At 38.5% G+C, this 18,291-nt stretch overlaps 3 protein-coding genes across 3 annotated transcripts in view; 1 reads left to right on the forward strand and 2 right to left on the reverse strand.

The window, feature by feature from the left end:
- Window positions 1–285, forward strand: part of ctnnal1 (catenin (cadherin-associated protein), alpha-like 1) — a 54,613-nt gene extending 54,328 nt beyond the window's left edge. The window contains exon 19 of the mRNA XM_079258475.1: window positions 95–285. Coding sequence (XP_079114601.1) covers window positions 95–265 — 171 coding nt within the window. The 3' untranslated portion in view covers window positions 266–285. The remainder of the gene's footprint in view (window positions 1–94) is intronic.
- A 1,574-nt stretch (window positions 286–1,859) lies between these two features.
- abitram (actin binding transcription modulator) lies at window positions 1,860–3,592 on the reverse strand. The gene is made up of 6 exons (XM_079258476.1): window positions 3,437–3,592; window positions 3,252–3,303; window positions 2,606–2,735; window positions 2,425–2,501; window positions 2,274–2,343; window positions 1,860–2,015 (listed from the first exon to the last, which is right to left on the reverse strand). The coding sequence occupies exons 1-6, from the start codon at window positions 3,516–3,518 to the stop codon at window positions 1,884–1,886; spliced, it is 543 nt and encodes a 180-aa protein (XP_079114602.1). The 5' UTR covers window positions 3,519–3,592; the 3' UTR covers window positions 1,860–1,883.
- Window positions 3,593–12,091: 8,499 nt separating this feature from the next.
- On the reverse strand, window positions 12,092–18,083 carry sla1a (Src like adaptor 1a; the record flags this gene model as incomplete). Its single annotated transcript, XM_079258740.1, has 8 exons — window positions 17,977–18,083; window positions 17,429–17,525; window positions 17,022–17,121; window positions 16,764–16,850; window positions 16,448–16,551; window positions 13,532–13,663; window positions 12,616–12,745; window positions 12,092–12,293 (listed from the first exon to the last, which is right to left on the reverse strand). The coding sequence occupies exons 2-8, from the start codon at window positions 17,499–17,501 to the stop codon at window positions 12,092–12,094; spliced, it is 828 nt and encodes a 275-aa protein (XP_079114866.1). The 5' UTR covers window positions 17,502–17,525; window positions 17,977–18,083.
- Window positions 18,084–18,291: the final 208 nt, after the last annotated feature.

Genomic DNA, 18,291 nt, shown 5'->3' on the forward strand with positions numbered 1-18,291 from the left:
AGTGGTCACAAGAGAAAAAATCTATGATTGAGCTACAGTTACTTGTTTATGCATTCCTTCTGGCTCATCATTGTGTCATCTTGTGCATCTACAGTACAAGTCGGAGAGGACTAGCCTTAGCTCCCCTCAGGGCTGGAGAGAAAAGCAAGATGCATCCACGCCTGTCAAAGAGGAGGGGGCTCTCGACACCAAAAGCAGCAATGGCTTTGATGCAACCTCCTTGGAGCAGCACATGGTTGGTCTCAACCTCCTCGAGAGCAAATAGTCCAGGGGGTTGGCTCCTCTTTTGTTCCCCCCCATTATTCTTGTTGGAGCAGCATATTGCCAACTTCACCTCTGTGGAGCACATGTATTCCAGGAAATACTCCCTTCATCCCCTCAAGGCCACCGTACAATGGGCTGCAGCCATGGGGCAAAGACTGGTGACTTTGAGTCAGCAAGTTTGTATTCACTGTGTGGTTTAATGATCCAGATCCAAGCTCTTTATGCCCAGTGGGGTCGTTAACACTTGTGACCTGAAACACCAGTTCCACCCCCGCCCACAAGATGGAGACAATCAGCCAACACTATGACAGCAAGGTAAATGAAAGTCAGACCCGGCACAAACCTGACTTTGGAGTCACTTTCATCACTTCTGTGATGGCTGAATTGATAAAATGATCATAAATCCGGAGAGAACTCCACCTGACGCTCAGTGCAGCCATCCACCTGTCCTCACCATGTGCCTCTGTGCCCTTCTGTTCAGTGTTGTACAGTAAACGTGTTGCACAAGTTACATATCGAAGTGAAACAAAAACAACACTGTGCATGATCACCTCGCGCTTGTGTTTGTATACTCACAGGCTTGTCAAGTTAACACGTTTATGAAATGTTAGCCGTGTTAGCCTCCTCGCTTGGACATCAGTACTTTAATAGCTATGTTGACATCGCTGTCTAATTGCCACAGCATCTATTATATAACATTCCCCATGTGCCATGTTAGTATGACATATAAAGAAAAGTTAAGAAAATAAATTAAATGCCAAATATGAGTCATAAAGACTCAAATCATCAGCTTCTCACCATAATAAACTAATTGTATTACAGTGTGTATGGCTGGGGACATCTATTTAAGCTTGGTTGGGAGAGAAAACAAATAAGTCATTTTTCAGAGGTTTTGTGAAGGTCAGCAAAGTCCTTTATGGCATTCAGCACATTATTAAATGACTGGTTACAATAAAGGTTAATACGAACTGGCACCTTTGTCAAATGGATTCTCCAACATATGGTATGGTACTTGAAGAATAAACCGTATATGTATCCCAAGGTAATGACTTTGGTACTAGCAAAGAGTGTGATATAATGACTGAGATGTATAACATACAGTAAGCATTAAAACATCTTTGTATGTATGAGAGCAGCTATGAATGCTGGGTATTGTAGTGGCACTATAGATGTGAAGAAATTAAATCTAGTTTTGGACCACCTACTCTTGACAATGGAAAGGTTAAAAAAAAAAAAAAAAAAAGGAGTAAAAAAAATAATAAATAAACCATATTTTTCTTAAATTACTGTTGGGTTTTTCTTTGTTGTACAAAAATATTTAATGTCCATTTTGTATTCAGCATTATTTTTTATGCCCTTCTCAATTTCTTTTTTTTTATTAAACAAAGTAGCAAAACTAAATCACAGATGAAGCACTGTCAAGTTGAAAATGTCCTAGACTCTTCATCAGAACTGTATATTGAAAGAAAAACAAACAAATATATAAACTAAAGGCACAGTGCTTAAATTATTAGCAAAAGTCTTTTGGGACTGACTTTCTGAATAATATCCCCCATCTTTAGCCAGTCTGGTAAGAGCAAAAGTTTTCCTTGAACAGTTCGGCTTGAATGCAGCAGTAGTCATGAGGTGTGTGACTGGCCACGCTTGGAGATGAGGCTCTCAAACTCCTCTCTGCTCAGAAGATTTGATGTTACACTCTTGCTCTCCTCAAACTTTGGCAGGATGACAGCAATGTACCCTTCAGTCGATGGCTGTTCGGAGTTAACAGACAGGTCATAGGTGAACTATTTTCTGTATTTGTTTTCATCAAGATAAGCTAAAACAGAGATGTAAAGGATTCTGTATCTTAAGAAAAACTATCTTTTTGAGGTGCCTATTACACTGACAAAAAAACAGATGTAGAACAGTACAAATTTACAGTCTGAAAAGAATCTAAAAAATGATTGCTATAACTAATCAGTAAGAGTACATTATTTATCATGACATTCTGATATAAAAACCAAATTTACCTTTTCCAGCAGGAGATTTGGAGTTTCTAAAATATTCTCATTAACTTCCAGAAGACGACCCCGGATGCAGCTATGAAAACACATTGTATGCATGACATACCATCGTGAAAGATAAATTTATGTTACGTAAAAAAAAATAAATAAGTCTTACCTGTAGATTGTGTACTCACTTTCATCTGAGCATGTTATCCTGCACAAAGGTGCAAATTCTGTAAGGAACTGCCCCCCCTTTGGGGACAAAAGAAAACAAAGGATAAGTGACACATAAATGAAATACTTCCAGGAATAAATCTGCATGAAAACCCAACTTCACTAAGACTACGTGACATTACCCGCTTGGATTTCCCAGACACTTTGTTATTTAACCGACTGCAGCCATTACTGATCTGGTAGTTGATGCTTTTAACTGTGTGTCCATTCTGAAGGATTGGGTGAGTCTCTGCTAACGTTATCACACATATCCTGCAAAAAAAAAAACACACAATATGTTTGTCTGTTTTTTCATTTTTAATTCAGGGGAAAGCAGCAATCTGAATATTTAAAGTAAACATAATATTCGGGGACTTTAGCAATTCAGTGATTAAATGAGTATATATTATTTAGCACATTTTCCTACAACAAACCACATGAACCTGAATCATTGCTAGGGTGGCCAAGATGATAGACACAAATTAATATTTGCATAACTGCTAAGCAGCCATCTTCACGTAAAACAAAGTTATATCACTTATAGTCAAAGGATAAATAAATTATTCAATAAAATGTCCTCAGAGATTAAAAAAATAAATAGATACATAAATAAACTAATGCCAAGTATAACTATTATACCGTGCATCCAATTATAATATTTAAAATCATGACCTTCTGAGTAAAGACAAAACAAGTGTATTTTATTGTAGTAAATTTTCTCTTGTCAATATTTAAAACGGCAACAAACAGCTGAACTTAATTGTCATTATAAAGTTGTACTAATGTTACCTGTTTGAATGCTGCAGGATACAGTGGTCCTCACACGGTTTCCCCTTCATATCTAAAGAACAATAATAATTTTTTATTTCTTTATTATTTGGGGTGCGCTAGAATATTGTGTCCTCTTCCAAAACGACAGCGTACTTAGCTTAGCATCTGTCCAGCCTAAAGAAAAATAAAATCAGAGTACTTGCCTGCTCTGTACCATCTTGTGTAATATCGGTCAATTACTGAAGGCGCCTTAGCTTCTGTATCTTTCTGCTCGTCGCCGTCCATTAAACGTATTCAAGACAGACTAAAAATAAATTGTAAGACAGTAACGCAGAGCATTAGCTTGACCATTAGCCACTTTTCTACACGGTTAGCAAAAAAAGGTAACACCGGCGGTCCGTCTTTTGAATGGATCCGATGGTCTCTGAGGTAGTTCCGGAGTTATGGTCCGGAAAATCCCTGGGCTGTTGAGGCTGACGGAACACTTTTAACTAAATTACAGATTATGTTCAGACAGAGACGAGAAGCCATCAGTATACAGGTGTTGAGGATCGATAGTGATCACGGTCTCCAGAAGGATTTATGTAAACACTGGATATGACGATGGCCATACATCCACGGTTTTTTTTTTTGTTTTTTGTTTTTTTTTCACATTCTGAGTGCATTGAGTCTTTATTGGAGATAATACACACACACACACACATATATGTATGTATATATATATATATATATATATATATATATATATATATATATATATATATATATATATATATATATATATATATATATGTATATACATACATATATACATACATATATAGTATGTATGTGAATAAATATTTTTTCCCCACTAGATGTCACAATGCTGCTATTACAGAATATTTTTCTATTGTCGGTCTACCCTATACATATAAACATTTGATTAGAAAAAAAAATCAAAAATTATTTGCTTGAACAGGAAACATTTTTTAAATTCCAGCTTAGTGTTTTTTCATCTTTGATTGGACGCATCTGTTTTAATGTAAGACAGTTTGACAGAGGGTGTATTTTTACATGTCATCTTCTCAGAGTCATATCTGTTCATTAAGACTACAGACATTTTCCCTAACCTCTCAGGATTGTCAAAAATATCAAACCAGTGTGTTTAGACTGCATCGCAGTAGGCTACCTTATGTAACACAGAGGTCTGGGAGAAGACTGATGCAGAAATGAAAGAATGTTCTTTTCCCAGGTTCTGACTAAGAGCCCTTCTCAGACTCAGACAAGTCACATACCAAACATATCTACAACGATATCCTGCTTCCACACTGCTGAAGGAAAATTTTTTTGGGGGGACTGGCATCAGCATGAGGGAGATTTAGTGATGATGACTTCATCTTGGATTTGACTGACAATTAGCTTCACAATGACTTTTCCATGTGCCTACTCACCACTACCAGCACTTGAAACATTTGGCTGTCAGGGCCCATCTTAATGAGTATTTCCATTACTCCTTCTGTGGTAGGCAATAGCTTGCAAGTCATTTGGAGATCAAACACTGAACTGCAGAAAAGTGGACTCAAAGAGAGTCTACCACAGATCTAAAATACAACCATGTCCAATAAACACAGCCGTGCTTCATATGATTTAACAACTTTATTTACGATCCATCCCCCAGCTGACCATAGCTGGTCATATCAGAGCATCATGCAGATATAGGATGTTGCCAGGCTCTCTTAAAAATATATGTCAATCTTAAAAAAAAACTCATGAAATTGTGTAAAAATAACTCTTCCTTCCCAATTTCTGTACCAAAGGAAAAGAGGTCCTGACCTCCAAGGGGTGACCTCAGTGGATGTTAATATTTGGATGTGTGCATCAGTCTTATTGCTTGTGTTTATCAATCCGTTCATTGTTTGTCTATAATTCTGTGTACATTCCAAACAGCTTGCTAATTGTTAGTATGAAACATTGCTCTCCTTTCCACTTTTCAAGCTCCGATTTAGAGGTTCACTAGCTGGCCACCACACAAGCATGTTGAGTGCTGCCAGCTGTGTGGGCTTTAGTATAAGTGTGTGTCTTTGAGATGCACACGTAGCTCCACGTCAGCTACTGCTAATGCAAGCTGCATATCCTCTCTGATCTGGTTTTTGTCTATTCGGCTCCAGCTGTCTGTCCCTTTGGGTGGAAGCGTCCAGCTTCTTTCTGTGGATGGTTCTTAATGCCAGAGCACAACCTGATAGGAAAAGGAGCTTATAATAAGCATTGTATCTAAAATTGGCATATTAACCAATTTACACTTAGCCGTACACTCTCTGTATACTTGCTATACAATAGTATAGTCAGTATTTACCTACATTGTTTGCCACACACACAAAAGAGGCACTATTTTGACTAAATGTAGCTTACATTTCTTCTTTCATAAGAGATTTACTCACACTTCAGAGCTACAAGGATCGATAGCAGACTGACAATTAATATCCTTACTCTGTGAAGAGTTTGTTGTCTCAGGGTACTACTGAGGTGAAAGGCAGGGAGGGAGGCAGTTCTGGAAATCAGCCTCACCAACAGACACAGCTCCTCCATCACACTAACACCTCCTGCTCTGTAAGTGCATGAAATATAACCTGCCAGACTTACCAAGAGAAACAAATGAGGCACATTCAGATGGAGCTAATTATTGGCACGATTAATAAAGTACAAGTCACATGTACAAAGTACAACAAAATTTTCTGCTTGACAACATTATTCCAGAAAGCCATGACTACAAAAGTACAAGCTTGTCTCAGACTTGTCAGCTTGAACAGTCAGTGTTGTTGTGGTGCCGCATGTCCAGCTTTAACTTCTATGGTGAGCTGAGAGCATCATGAGCTAGTCTCGCTAAAAACCCAATCAGTAGTTGTGTCTCTGCTGTGTCCATGGAGACCCCCTTCATTAGGTTCAGTGTGCAGATTTTGGTACCATGTGAACTGATAGTTTCAAATATCATATTTGGAGCGCAGTGGTATCACTCAAGTTCACTGTGCAAGTGTTATTACTGCAGCTTTGTGTGAGGAACTCAGCAGCCGAAAGGTGCAATCCATCATGTCAGAGCTTTTGTTGTTTATGGCCTTTCTCCAAAGACAGCAAAGCCTCAAGTGTTGTGTTGTGTGTACGTGGGATCGGCCCTTTTAGTGGTTATGTACTTTCTCAGAGAACTTCTTTTTTACATCAAGTGGTGCACCGTTCCCCTGAAGTTGTAACAATAAATTTAACAGGATGCAACAACTTAGATTACAAGCAAAACAATAAGGCTACATCTTGGGCAAGAGATCTCATTTTACTGTCATGCATAAGTTACAGGTGGATTTATTGTTTTACAGTTGTCATGGTGACCAAAGGATGTCTTTTAGTTTTTCCTTTACATGTGCTCTGTAGGTGATGATTACATGTACGCAGTGCTGAAGCATCTGGAGATTCATTTAAAGAGGAAATATTCCTTTTTTTTTTTTTTTTTAACATTCCAATGAAAACAGTCTCTCACTTTCCCTGAGATGAACTCTGGATAGTCTTTTCCAGGCTCAGTTCAGTAGCTGCAGGTTGATATTCTATGGTCAATGGAGCCAGATTATTACCAACCAAATAAAATGTTACATCAGAAACAAAAAAAAAACAGGGAAAAACAAATTACATAAATTATGCTTCTAAACATGTCAATGTTTGAGCGGGTGATCTTCAATAAAAACAATGGAAATGAATCAAGTGAACTTGGCAGGTTTAGTTTCAGGATTTTGTTTCTCCAAAATTTAAAACACTCACATATCCCTGTTGTATCTTGTCCTGGTAGAACAAAAACCAAAAAGAGGTAAGGTTTGAGATGAAAGAAACGTAGTCAAACATCATTAACATAATCTCTTTTAGCCCTGATGTCATAAAAAAGGAAGTGGTCTGATGATTTGTTTCAGCCACTGACTGCCAGTTTGAGACTGTGTTATTATGTGACAGCAAAGCCAAGAAATGATGTTCTTCAATATCATTTTTCATATTTTTGTGTTACCTCTAGTTTTGTTAATCATATATTATTTCTGTCTATGGGACGAAACCATTATGAACCCTTTCTGACCCGTCTGTCTTTTCAGAAAGTGAGTCTGTAAAAGTCTTTTTTCTCTGTCAGGAGCTTCTGACTCATTCTTGATGCTTGGTTGTTCACGTTGGCTGCACTCGTTATTCTAAGGACACAAATGCAGCTCATTGGCTGATGGCGGCAAGGAAGAAAGAAAAAAAGAAGGAGAAAGAAAGATTGAAAGAAAGAAATCATGCCCATTTGAAGACTGCTTGAGTGGCTTTTACAGTTTCCAGTTTTGGATTCTTACCATGTGTTTACATCTGCCAACGCAGTAACACTTATTAAATGTGACTTTTTACGACACACTTAAACACATAAACTCTAAGCTGCATGCTACCAATTTCTAGCAAATTTTATTTTACTTCTTTGAACATTTTTTCATCTCTGCAGCGTTCTGTCCCTATATGGCAGCAGACATGGATTCCCAGCAGATCACACCAAATGAATCGACTCCTTGGCAAAGATGTGGACCTTTAGGAGTTTTTATTTGTCACAAATATTTGCTTTATGTTTGTTTTCCCTTGGCTCTCGTCCTGGATTCGCTTGTGTGTATTGGCTCCATCTCCACGTTCAACATGAGAGACCATGTTCTCATGTGCTGCTTCTGTGGCAATCACTTCATCCTGTTGACAAAACTCTCTGGGAGAGCTTATTTGTAGGATCAGCTTCCAGAAGTATTCTTTGATGTAAAATATATGTTAAATTTACAGAGTTTTTGTGATTAGTGTATTTTTTTGTGTCAGTCTGGAACATATTGTTGTTCATCCTGAGCAAAACAGAAATTTTCACTCTGTTCTGCAGGAAGTGGTCAGAGTTAAAATGAGACCGGTGCGTCACATTTAGGACTAAAATAAAAACACCATATCTTCAGATCACAGTTTAAAGTTTTATGATAGGAAATTAACACCCTTACAAGTTGCCTTTTTTGTTTTACCATGTATAGTCTTGAACGCAGAACAACAAATAAAGTCAAATATTTAATAGTTTGAGCTGAATTCCTCCAAAATTTAGCCTCATCTCTGTGGGATTAAAACTATAGTGTGGAGAGACAAGAACTGGTTTAGATTAAACAAAGGCATTTTTGATCAAGCTAAAGAAACATTTATCTGGAAGTCGTGCTCCTCACCAAGGAGTACTCGGCACTGAAGTGGTGAAGTCAGAGGTTTGGATAGCTGGGCCCAAGGCTGCAGGGGAGGATGTGGGAGATTTTAGGAACTTGATTAATAGAAAACAGTGTATGGGAAGAGAAATCTCCTTCCATCTTTTCATTTCCTTGACTGAGCCTGCTTTTCTTTCTGCACTTTGATCCTGTTCCTCGAGATGTAGTGAGGGACAGGCCTTACCTGACCCTTCTTGTTTTCATTTGAGCAGAAAAACCCACAGCACTTTGTGTGAGTGCTTTTCTTGCTGCTGATATCTCCTGTAACATCAAACAAAGATCAGATGGAGAGCTGAGAATTTCCACAGAACTTTGAATCCCATTTGTTCATCACAAAGCCATCTTAAACATGAGGTTTTCTTGTAAGACAACATACACCGCGCATCTGGTTTCGTTGCGTTTGAGCTGCAATCCTTCCGCTCTTCACCCCACTGAGGGCTTTGTTTTTCACCATGCACATACCCAGACTTGTGTTGATTGGCCGAGTGACCAAGTATTGTCTTTCTTCTCTTCATCAGTATTACGGTAAATGCTGCTACGAGTTCGAGGAAGAGTTATTTTTGTTGAGTCTTCATTGATGTGAATCTAGATTAGGAAGGAGAGTGAAGTTTATTTTGAATATTTTAACTATCTTTGATGGACCACACTCACCAGAACTTTGTAATTTTTCTCATTCGGAAATGAATATTTCACGTTTTGTTCCACCCCAGCGGTTAATGCATTTAAGCTAAAACTAACGGATTCATGCAGGTGTAACAGAAACAGTTTCAAGCATTCTCCCATTGCTTGTGTAATTTTTTTCTAACTGATTTCACACAGTCAGATGTGAGTGAGTAATGCTGACTAGGCTACAATCTCTGCATGGTGCAGCAGTAGGCTACCAGATGTGTGTCTGCATCACTGACTGTTCCATTCAACACACACACAATGCATGTCCTTTGATTTTCTTCAGTTGGTTACTTGCAGATGTTTTACGAGACTTTAAAACAAGCCAACACAACTCTTAGGTCATCTCTTAAATAGAAAAGAAAGTGCTGATCTTGTTTAGACTGATCGCACACAGTTGCCTTGTAAAGAAAATATTAGTGGCAAGATTAACAACACATGGTTAGGAAGTATACCAACTTCCTGAAAGTCGTCATTGTCAGCGAGTTTTCTGTAAATGCACCCAAAGGTGTCTTACTGTACACGCTCTCATCTTTCCTACAGGGTTGTGTATCTATGTTCGATCACCAAAGCAGATGCTTAAAATCAGACAAGCACATGCAACAAAAACAAAATTGATGGTTTCCACCCATCCATCCATCCATCCATCCATCCATCCATCCATCTTCCACGGGGGCAGCAGCCTAAGCAGGGAAGCCCAGTCTTCCTTTTCCCCAGCCACATTTGCCAACTCTCCCGAGGCGTTCCCAGGCCAGCCGAGAGATGTAATCCCTCCAGCGTGTCCTGGGTCTTCCCCGGGGTCTCCTCCCACAAGGACGTGCCCGGAACACCTCACAAGGGAGGCGTCGAGGAGGTATCCTGACCAGATCACCTTAATTGGCTCCTCTCGACATAGAGGAGCAGCGGCTCTACTCTGAGCCCCTCCCGGATGACCGAGCTCCTCACCCTATCTCTCCACCCTGTGGAGGAAACTCATTTCAGCCGCCTGAATGCGAGATCTCATTCTTTTGGTCACGACCCACAGCTCATGACCATAGGTGAGGGTAGGAATGTAGATCGACTGGTAAATTGAGAGCTTTGCCTTCTGGCTCAGCTCCTTCTTCACCACGACAGGCCGGCGCAGAGTCCAGATGCTACACTGATCTGCCTGTCGATCTCACGCTCCATCCTTCCCTCACTCGTGAACTGAAATATTTAAACTCCTCCACTTGAGGCAGGACCTCACTCCCGACCCGGAGAGGGCAAGCCACCCTGTTCCAGCTGAGGACCATGATCTCAGATTTGGAGGTGCTGATTCTCATCCCAGCCACTTCACACTCGGCTGTGAATCGCTCAAGCGAGAGCTGGAGATCACGGCCAGATGAAGCCAACAGGACAATGTTGGCAAACACCACGGCTGCACCAAGAAATTCTGCCGCCCCCCCCCCCCAGGACCCCAAAGAGGTGATGGTTTCTCGAGACAATAAACCTCTAAAACTTCTGTTGTAAAAGTGATTGCTCGTAGTATACCCAGCTAGCTGCTGCCTGTGGTCATTATTTTGCATTGTAGATGAAAACGATAAGACGCTTTATTGTCACTGTGAAACATAAACAGTGACACTTCAGTGGTGACAGACTTTGCAGCACAGCAAGAAAAGATAACAACTAAAAATACAACGAAAAATGTGCAGTAAAATGTAGAAAGGTGACAACATATTTTAGGATCACATTCGGGTTATTTGAGGCACAAGTGTTAGCATGAGTAATGAACATTTTACTCAGCCAAATACACCGGCAAGTCGCACAGAGCTACACAACAACCATATGTGGTATGAAAAAAAGTTTATATGCCATGAAAACAACACATTTTTTTCTCTATCTATTTAAAGTTTAGTTTGTGTTTTCACATAAAGCCATTTGGTTGATAAAGCTTCCATGCAGGCAGCTGTTGAGAGGAAACCCCCAAATCACACAGCATTATTAAATGGTGGTAATTTTTACCGCCATTTATCCGTTTGTTTGTTCGTTTGTTTGTGTTCAAGATCACTAAAAAACCTTTCATCATATCGATAAATCACAAGTATAAGAAGTATTGTAGTAAATAAGTAATATCATAAAGCTTTCAAACACTATAAGGTGTTGGGAAAATGAAAGATTCGCGGTTATAGTTAGATTAGTTTAATAGCAATTGACTGATTTCGCCAACAAAGAAGTGCTGAGACAGGAACAGATAAAGCCAAGCATGAACCATAAAATGGTGTTGATCGGAAAATACTGATCAGTTTAGAAGTGTTGATAAGTGTAGCATTAATGGAAAATGTGTCTGTATTTATACACAAGCACACCAGAAAATGTACTACATTCTTTGATGCATTCATGGTTTGTCTTCAGACTAAGTGTACAAATGGAAAACTCCACATTTTAGTGAAGTTTCTCCATTGGCCACTATTTATTAAGACATTCAACATATCAACTTCAGTGGATCAATATGCTTGAATGTGGCTAAAATATTATGCAAATAAAGTTATACTATGAACATCAAACAAGAACATTTTTTTAACAACACAGAAAAATAGTTTGAGAGATATGTTATGTTCATATATACAACAGTACTTCTACAATATGTCCATTGCATTTAAGCCTCCTTTATACAATAGTGCTACAGGGCTTTGTTGTTTAGCGCTTTGTGAAGTATCCACACATCAAAGTCAAAGTGCACAATCACTGATTTCAGCTCCACACTGTTCCCGTTCCTGATTTTATGAGTAGCCATGCAGTTTACATTACTGTTAAAATACTTCAAAGTGCTCTCATTATAGCACACTTCGATGTCTAAGACCCTTTGAACAGTGTCGGGTCAGCGCACCCCTCATCCGACGATGGCGATGTGTAGTTCATTTCAGGAAACAATCTCCATTAAGGGTCTCTAGTTGAAGTTTTCCAGTTTTTCAAACTCTTTTTCTGTCTCTACAAGTCGTCCTCATAGTCAGCGTTTGTGTGGCTGTTTTCAGGAGGAAGATAGAAAGATTTACTTTTCTTCTTCCTGCTTTCCGATTGCAGCTGTGTAGGGTTTTCCTGGCCAGAAAAGGACAGGTACGCAGCAATGCTGTTCCTTACTCCGTAGCTCACCATGTCATTACCACGGCTGTCTGTGCTGACCAGCTGTTTCCTGTAAAGAGCACAGAAAAGACATGAGCACACAGCTACTTTCATGACTGAAAAAAGTTTCAGTAATTAACTTTAAAAACAGATAAAACAATTATTACAATTATTAGTGTCATGTTTTTTTTCTTTTTTTCTCTTATGCTATTAATGATTAGGTTGCATCTTTGTCAGAGTCTTTCTCCTAATATTTTCTTGCCTAACTTGTCATCGGTTTGTGGTTTGAAGTAATTTTGAATCTCATTGCCATTTCTGGTTGTTTCACTTCATGATTTCATCCTGATACATTTATAAAGCTGCTCAAAATGACTTGTTAATATCGTCCATACTTGTCTATTTTCTTCCAGTCAAAATTGTGTCGCATTACTACAGGTGGAGGTTGAGGACTTGGATCTGATGGCTCTGCCATGCCAGACAAACATGGGGAGGTGAGGGTACAGCACAGTCCATCTGCAGAATCTAATGTAGAAAAAAATAGAGGAAGTGAAATACAGCATTTACTAACAAACACACATCAGGAATTAGTTTGCATAATTTGCATTTCGCAGTTCTACACTTGACTGCTTGAGTAAATAGATAAACCAAATTTATGAAAGCGGAGCACTGTAATATCCCAGAATATCACCACAAGCAACACTGAAGCTTTTTTAAAATTGTTTTTGCATGAGTGGTCATTATCAGACATATGTAGTATCTCATATCCTGTTTGTTCCAAAAATAGTGCTTCAGTGCAGGAAATATATAAAAAAGATCCCTGATGAGAATTACTTCTATATCAGAGATGCATTACGTAACTTTCCGACCTTAAAACTCTGTGTTCTGGACTCATTTGGCAGCACAATCACGCCTATTATGTGGATTTGTGGAGTGGCGTCCCGAGGCTGAGAAACTGCACTGTACAGCGCTGTGTTCCAGGACACCGTGTGACATTGCAGCCAAGCTTTGCATTACGAGCACGCTAGCAAGCAGATAGAAACACACCGCTCATTTTCAACCCACACTGAGAAACACAAGAAGACATTATTGGAGGAAGAGAGGAAAGGAAAGAGATAACCAGACTGAACAAGAGATAATACATGAGTCTTGATAAGACTTTGTTTTACTGGGTGGAAAGATCACAAACATGCAGGAAGCAAGATGGATACCCAATACACTGATGTTAATTTAAACAAATACGCTCAGGGATGAATCTTTGTTTCTCATATTTTAGTTAGATTTTTACATATTTGTGCCGCATCCACCTACCAGAATAGTGGTTGATCATATCTTCAAGGCACTGGAAAGTGAGACGTGGGGAGATGTAGTACCAGCTGTTGTCCAGTCTGAATATACGATAGTGCTTTACTATCCTGTGCTTTACTGACAGGGAATACAGACCTGCGGATAAGACACACAAAAATGACAATGTTAGAAAAATAGGAACCAGTCCAAAGTTATTTTATGTTGCCGTATAAATAAACTACTTCTTAGTAGAGATGTCTGATATTATCGGCCTGCTGATGTTATCAGGAAATATCGGCATTAAAACGTAATGTTTGAAATTAGTAATATCAGTTTAACTTTGTTAATGACGCAACTTTTACACAACATGCACATGTTATATATCAAACTTTTCAGCTTTGTCCCCATTAGCTCAAAATGACAAAATATAAGAAATGTCATTTATAGAACACCAGATAATTTTGTTTGTTTGGTTCAACTTGTTCTAAAAATATTTGTATTAGTTGATATCAGTATTGGAAATTAAGAGTTGGATAAAACCGGTATTTTGGATATCAATACAAATGCCAGTATCGACCATCCCTACTTCTCTTCATCTCACAAGGATAATATTGGTATCCTAAATTTTTTTCACCACCTGAGAAGTCATCCTCAGCAACAAGACAAATGTCCCAAACGCCACATGGTCATATTTCCGCTCATACTGAGTACTCTTGCCTCTTCATTTGCCAAAAGACATAAAATAAAGTCTGGGTTTTTTTTTTAAAGCGGTAACAGCAGCCTGAATTAACTTGAATTATTTTGCTATTATTATTTTTACATTATTATAATTTTTTTTTAATTTAAGTTTTTACAGCTTTATAAAGTGTTTAACATGTGCAGCAATAAAGTCCAAAAATTACTGCTAGGGCATATGGCCCACTCTCCAGGTATAAAAAGATCATCTCAGAGAAGCTTTTTATGAGTTGTTTGTCTCAGATGGACAGAAGTATTTACAAATGTATTTACAAATTGTGCAACAATTTTAGAAAAATTTCCCTCAATGTCAAACTGTGAAGTTTTTACACATTTTATCATGTGTGGGACAAAATAATGTCTAAAGAATCAGGAAACAAGACGTGCACAATAAGCTGCAAACAAAGCTGAGTATTTGGATGCCTGTCAACCTGTGGTGGCACTACATCGAATACAGGCACATTTCTGTAAAGAAAATCAATGCATGGGCTCATAAAAACCTGAAAAATAAATTTGCTGTGAACACAATTACCTGTGCCACCCATAAATGCAGATTACAGCCCTACCATGTAAAGAGAAGACAATGTGTAAACATGATTCAGCGACACTGCCGTCTCCTTTGCTTATTCAAACCAAGGCAAGGTGGAAAAAAGTCAGTTGGGTCAAAATGATGCAAAAGTGCTTATTGAACTGCCACCATACACATCTAGAAAATCTCCTTTATTGCAGAATAGTGTATATAAGTCTTAGAACAACATAAGCTCCCATTCAGAATGCATCTTTTCAAGCAAAAGTCTTTCATATCTTCGCAGTTTATTCATAAAATGTATATTCTATCTAATACAACAACACCACTTTGTGTAGAAGAGCTTTGGTGCTGGACCGGCCTGCCTGTAGTCCAGATATTTTATCAGCTAGAAACATTTGGCCTGCCATTAAATGGTATATGACTAATAAGTGCCAGAAACATCGAGCAGCTTGATTCTTTTTGGACAGGAGTGGAACAAGATTCCTGTTCCAGTGGTGCAGCAGCTGTTCTACTTCCCCATATATATATATATGCACACTGTCCTTGAGAAAAGAAGTGATACAACTCAGTGGCAAACAATGCCCTGATGCAACTTTTATGATACGTGTTCCTACCATTTAAGTCTATAATAAGCTGAATGTCATGTGAAAGTGGGTGTATTTGAACTACATTTGAAATAAGTTACTTTTAATTGTATTGAGTTTTTTTTTTACAAATTATTTCACTCCTTCAGTCATTTCTAACACGGTGGCAATTTATTGGAGAAAAATAGTTTGGTCCTTTTGACATTTCTGATACATAAATGCAGTCCTTCTGTAAAAGGTCTGGTGAACGTTTAGTTTACTGTCGTGGAGTCATGTCAGTCTCCTCCTCTGCCTACTCCCTCTCTGATATGTGCCTTAACTTATATAGTCATGACAAAGAAAAGCCCACCCATTAATAAATCCCCTTGTTTTCGAAGTCTTTAAAGATTAGGAAAATATGCAACGTTGTGTTCCACTCTCATGGTTGTCCATTCAGTTTAAAACTAAAGACGAGAGCTGTTAGACTGAACTTGTCCTAACAGTTTATATATGTCTCAAGAGAGTTTTTATTTCTACATTTTGTCACAAGTGAAGCTTAAGCGGCCACTGATGTGATTTAAAGTGTTGCTTCTGTAATTTATCCTATTTTAGATGATTCAAAAAGGTTTTAATTGTTCTTTTCAGCGCTTTTTTTCAATTCTTATTGCTTTGCTCTGTAGCTTCAATGAATCTCTAAACATAGATGTAATCTCTACCATGAAGAATCTACAAGACCATCAATATACAAACCCTTAAAGACCTAAGCCATGAAAAAATGGTTATAAAAGTCCAATTTTTATTAAATATAAGCTCTTTATTTGCTCCTTTTACAAATTGTTAAACAAAAAAGAAGCAACAGTTTTTTAAGGGATATTTACCATTTATTATCATCTTACATGTCAAACTCTTATTGTGTAATCTTCTGCTTTCTGGTGTCCATTAAGGAGCAGAAGACAACAATCAGATTGTGTTCCACAGCAAATTCTTTCACCATAAAAGGATCAAAAATGTCTCAAAAACTGTATGCATCATATATGTCATGTCAAGTTCTTATGGGTTAATAAGGGAAAAAGGTGTTCATGTTTACTCTGTGGTTAGGTTTCATGCTCCTACCTCTCTCTGTGCGGCTCTCCCGAACCAGAAACGAGCCCACTCTGTTCCCAGGTAAAAGCAGCAACTCTTCAGCCTTCTGCCTCCCCACCCCCTCGAAAAGCCAACTGAAATGCATGAAACATGCAATGAATGTGACTGATATCAAAAAGTACAACTGTAGTGCAAAGCCCACGTCTGAGGTCTTGGGTTACTAACATTTTTAGTTACGCCCCTTAATTAGAGAGGTCTTAAAAAAAAAAAAAAACAAAGAAGAGTTTTTTTATGCTGTTTTTTTTTCTCAAGCAATGGAATTTAGTTTCACAGCACTTTTACTCACCCGTGGTAAACTTTAGCCACATGGCTGTTGGGTATGTAGTTCTCCTTCCCTGTCTGAACGGAGCGAACTCTCCACCAATACGCTTCCCTATTCACCAAGAAGAGAGAGAGGAATTAACATCTGACCTTTTGCAATAACTTCTCTTAAAACTAAACTTAGAGCACAAAGTTACTTCTTTTAGTCTTTTTTTTTTTTTGCTTTATTTCCTCATCATTACTAAGACTTAATTTTAGGACTTGATTGAAAACACCATCATACTTCGCTGTGACTCTGAGCTTCTCCCCCATTCTGTAGATGGGCTCGCTGATTTCAGGAGAGGGGTAGTCCTGGAGCACCACCACCATGTCATCATCTGAACCTGATGGAAGAATAATATTTACAGTATTTCAAAAAACAAATGAAGGTTGACAGATACAACATTGTGAATCGAGAATAACCAAAATTTCCTGACCAGGACTGCAGTCAGTCAAACTGTTGTCCGTCAACTCAGTTTAAGTGTTGGATATAATTTTGTTTAGGAGTTTTTCTAATCACTTGAGATATTTGGGGTGTTCTAAATATTATCAGTAAAATGCACAAAATATTTTAGACTTGTTGCCCTTTTCGGTACACCTGCACTACAAATGCTTCATCCCTACTTTATTTCAAAATTTGCAATGTCTTACCTTTTAAAGTGTTGTCAAGGTTCTCATTGTCAACCCTGTTGTTGGCACTCACAACTCGCATCACATTCCCCATCTTCCAGAAAGCCCAAGCACCAGTCTGAAGTCAAGGTTGGAAGAAAAAAAGTTAAAGACTTTATTCTTTGATACTTTTTATATGACTCAATTTCCCTCTGTTGCTGTACGATACAGCGTGTACTTCTCAATAACCAAACCATTGTGCTTTCTCATTCTGTGTAGTTTGGGGAAGCTGAGGGTAGATGCTATCAGACTCAATTTTCCATTGCAGAGCCTAGTTCTGTGTACTGATAACTAAACACGATACTGTATGTAGACTGATATGTTACAAAATCGAGTTCTCAAACTGCCCAGTGCAACTTTTCTTATGCAATTTATATTATGATTATCAAAAAAAACCTATTTGTAATTGCATTTCAACAGATCCTGCTCAACCAATGAGTAGCTCAAACACCAAGTCTTCAGTTGCTGTCTATAGAGGACTTGTAGTTCCGTCTTTACACGAGTTGTGGATGTATAATTTAGATGCCTACCTGAAAAATTTGTTGGCCTCAAGTGTGGCGATGGAAGCGTCTGCCCAAATGGGTCATGGTAACAGCGACGGAGTCTGGTACGAGAGATGTACCAGGTTCGCGGGGCTCTACAGGAATGACATGTCACAGAGTGTGGCGACAGTTCTGGATCTGACTGCAAACTTACTTCCTGTAATATGAGGAAGAGGTGAAGCGAATGTGCTGTTGAGACACACAGCAGCAATGCAAGAACAGAGTTCTCAACCATCTTATTTACGTAATGTGAAAGCACTAACGTATACTTAGTGTGTTTTAAATGATAAATGACTCAATATA

Source organism: Telmatherina bonti, assembly GCF_933228915.1.
Source record: "Telmatherina bonti genome assembly, chromosome: 19".
NCBI classification, from domain to species: Eukaryota; Metazoa; Chordata; class Actinopteri; order Atheriniformes; family Telmatherinidae; genus Telmatherina; species Telmatherina bonti.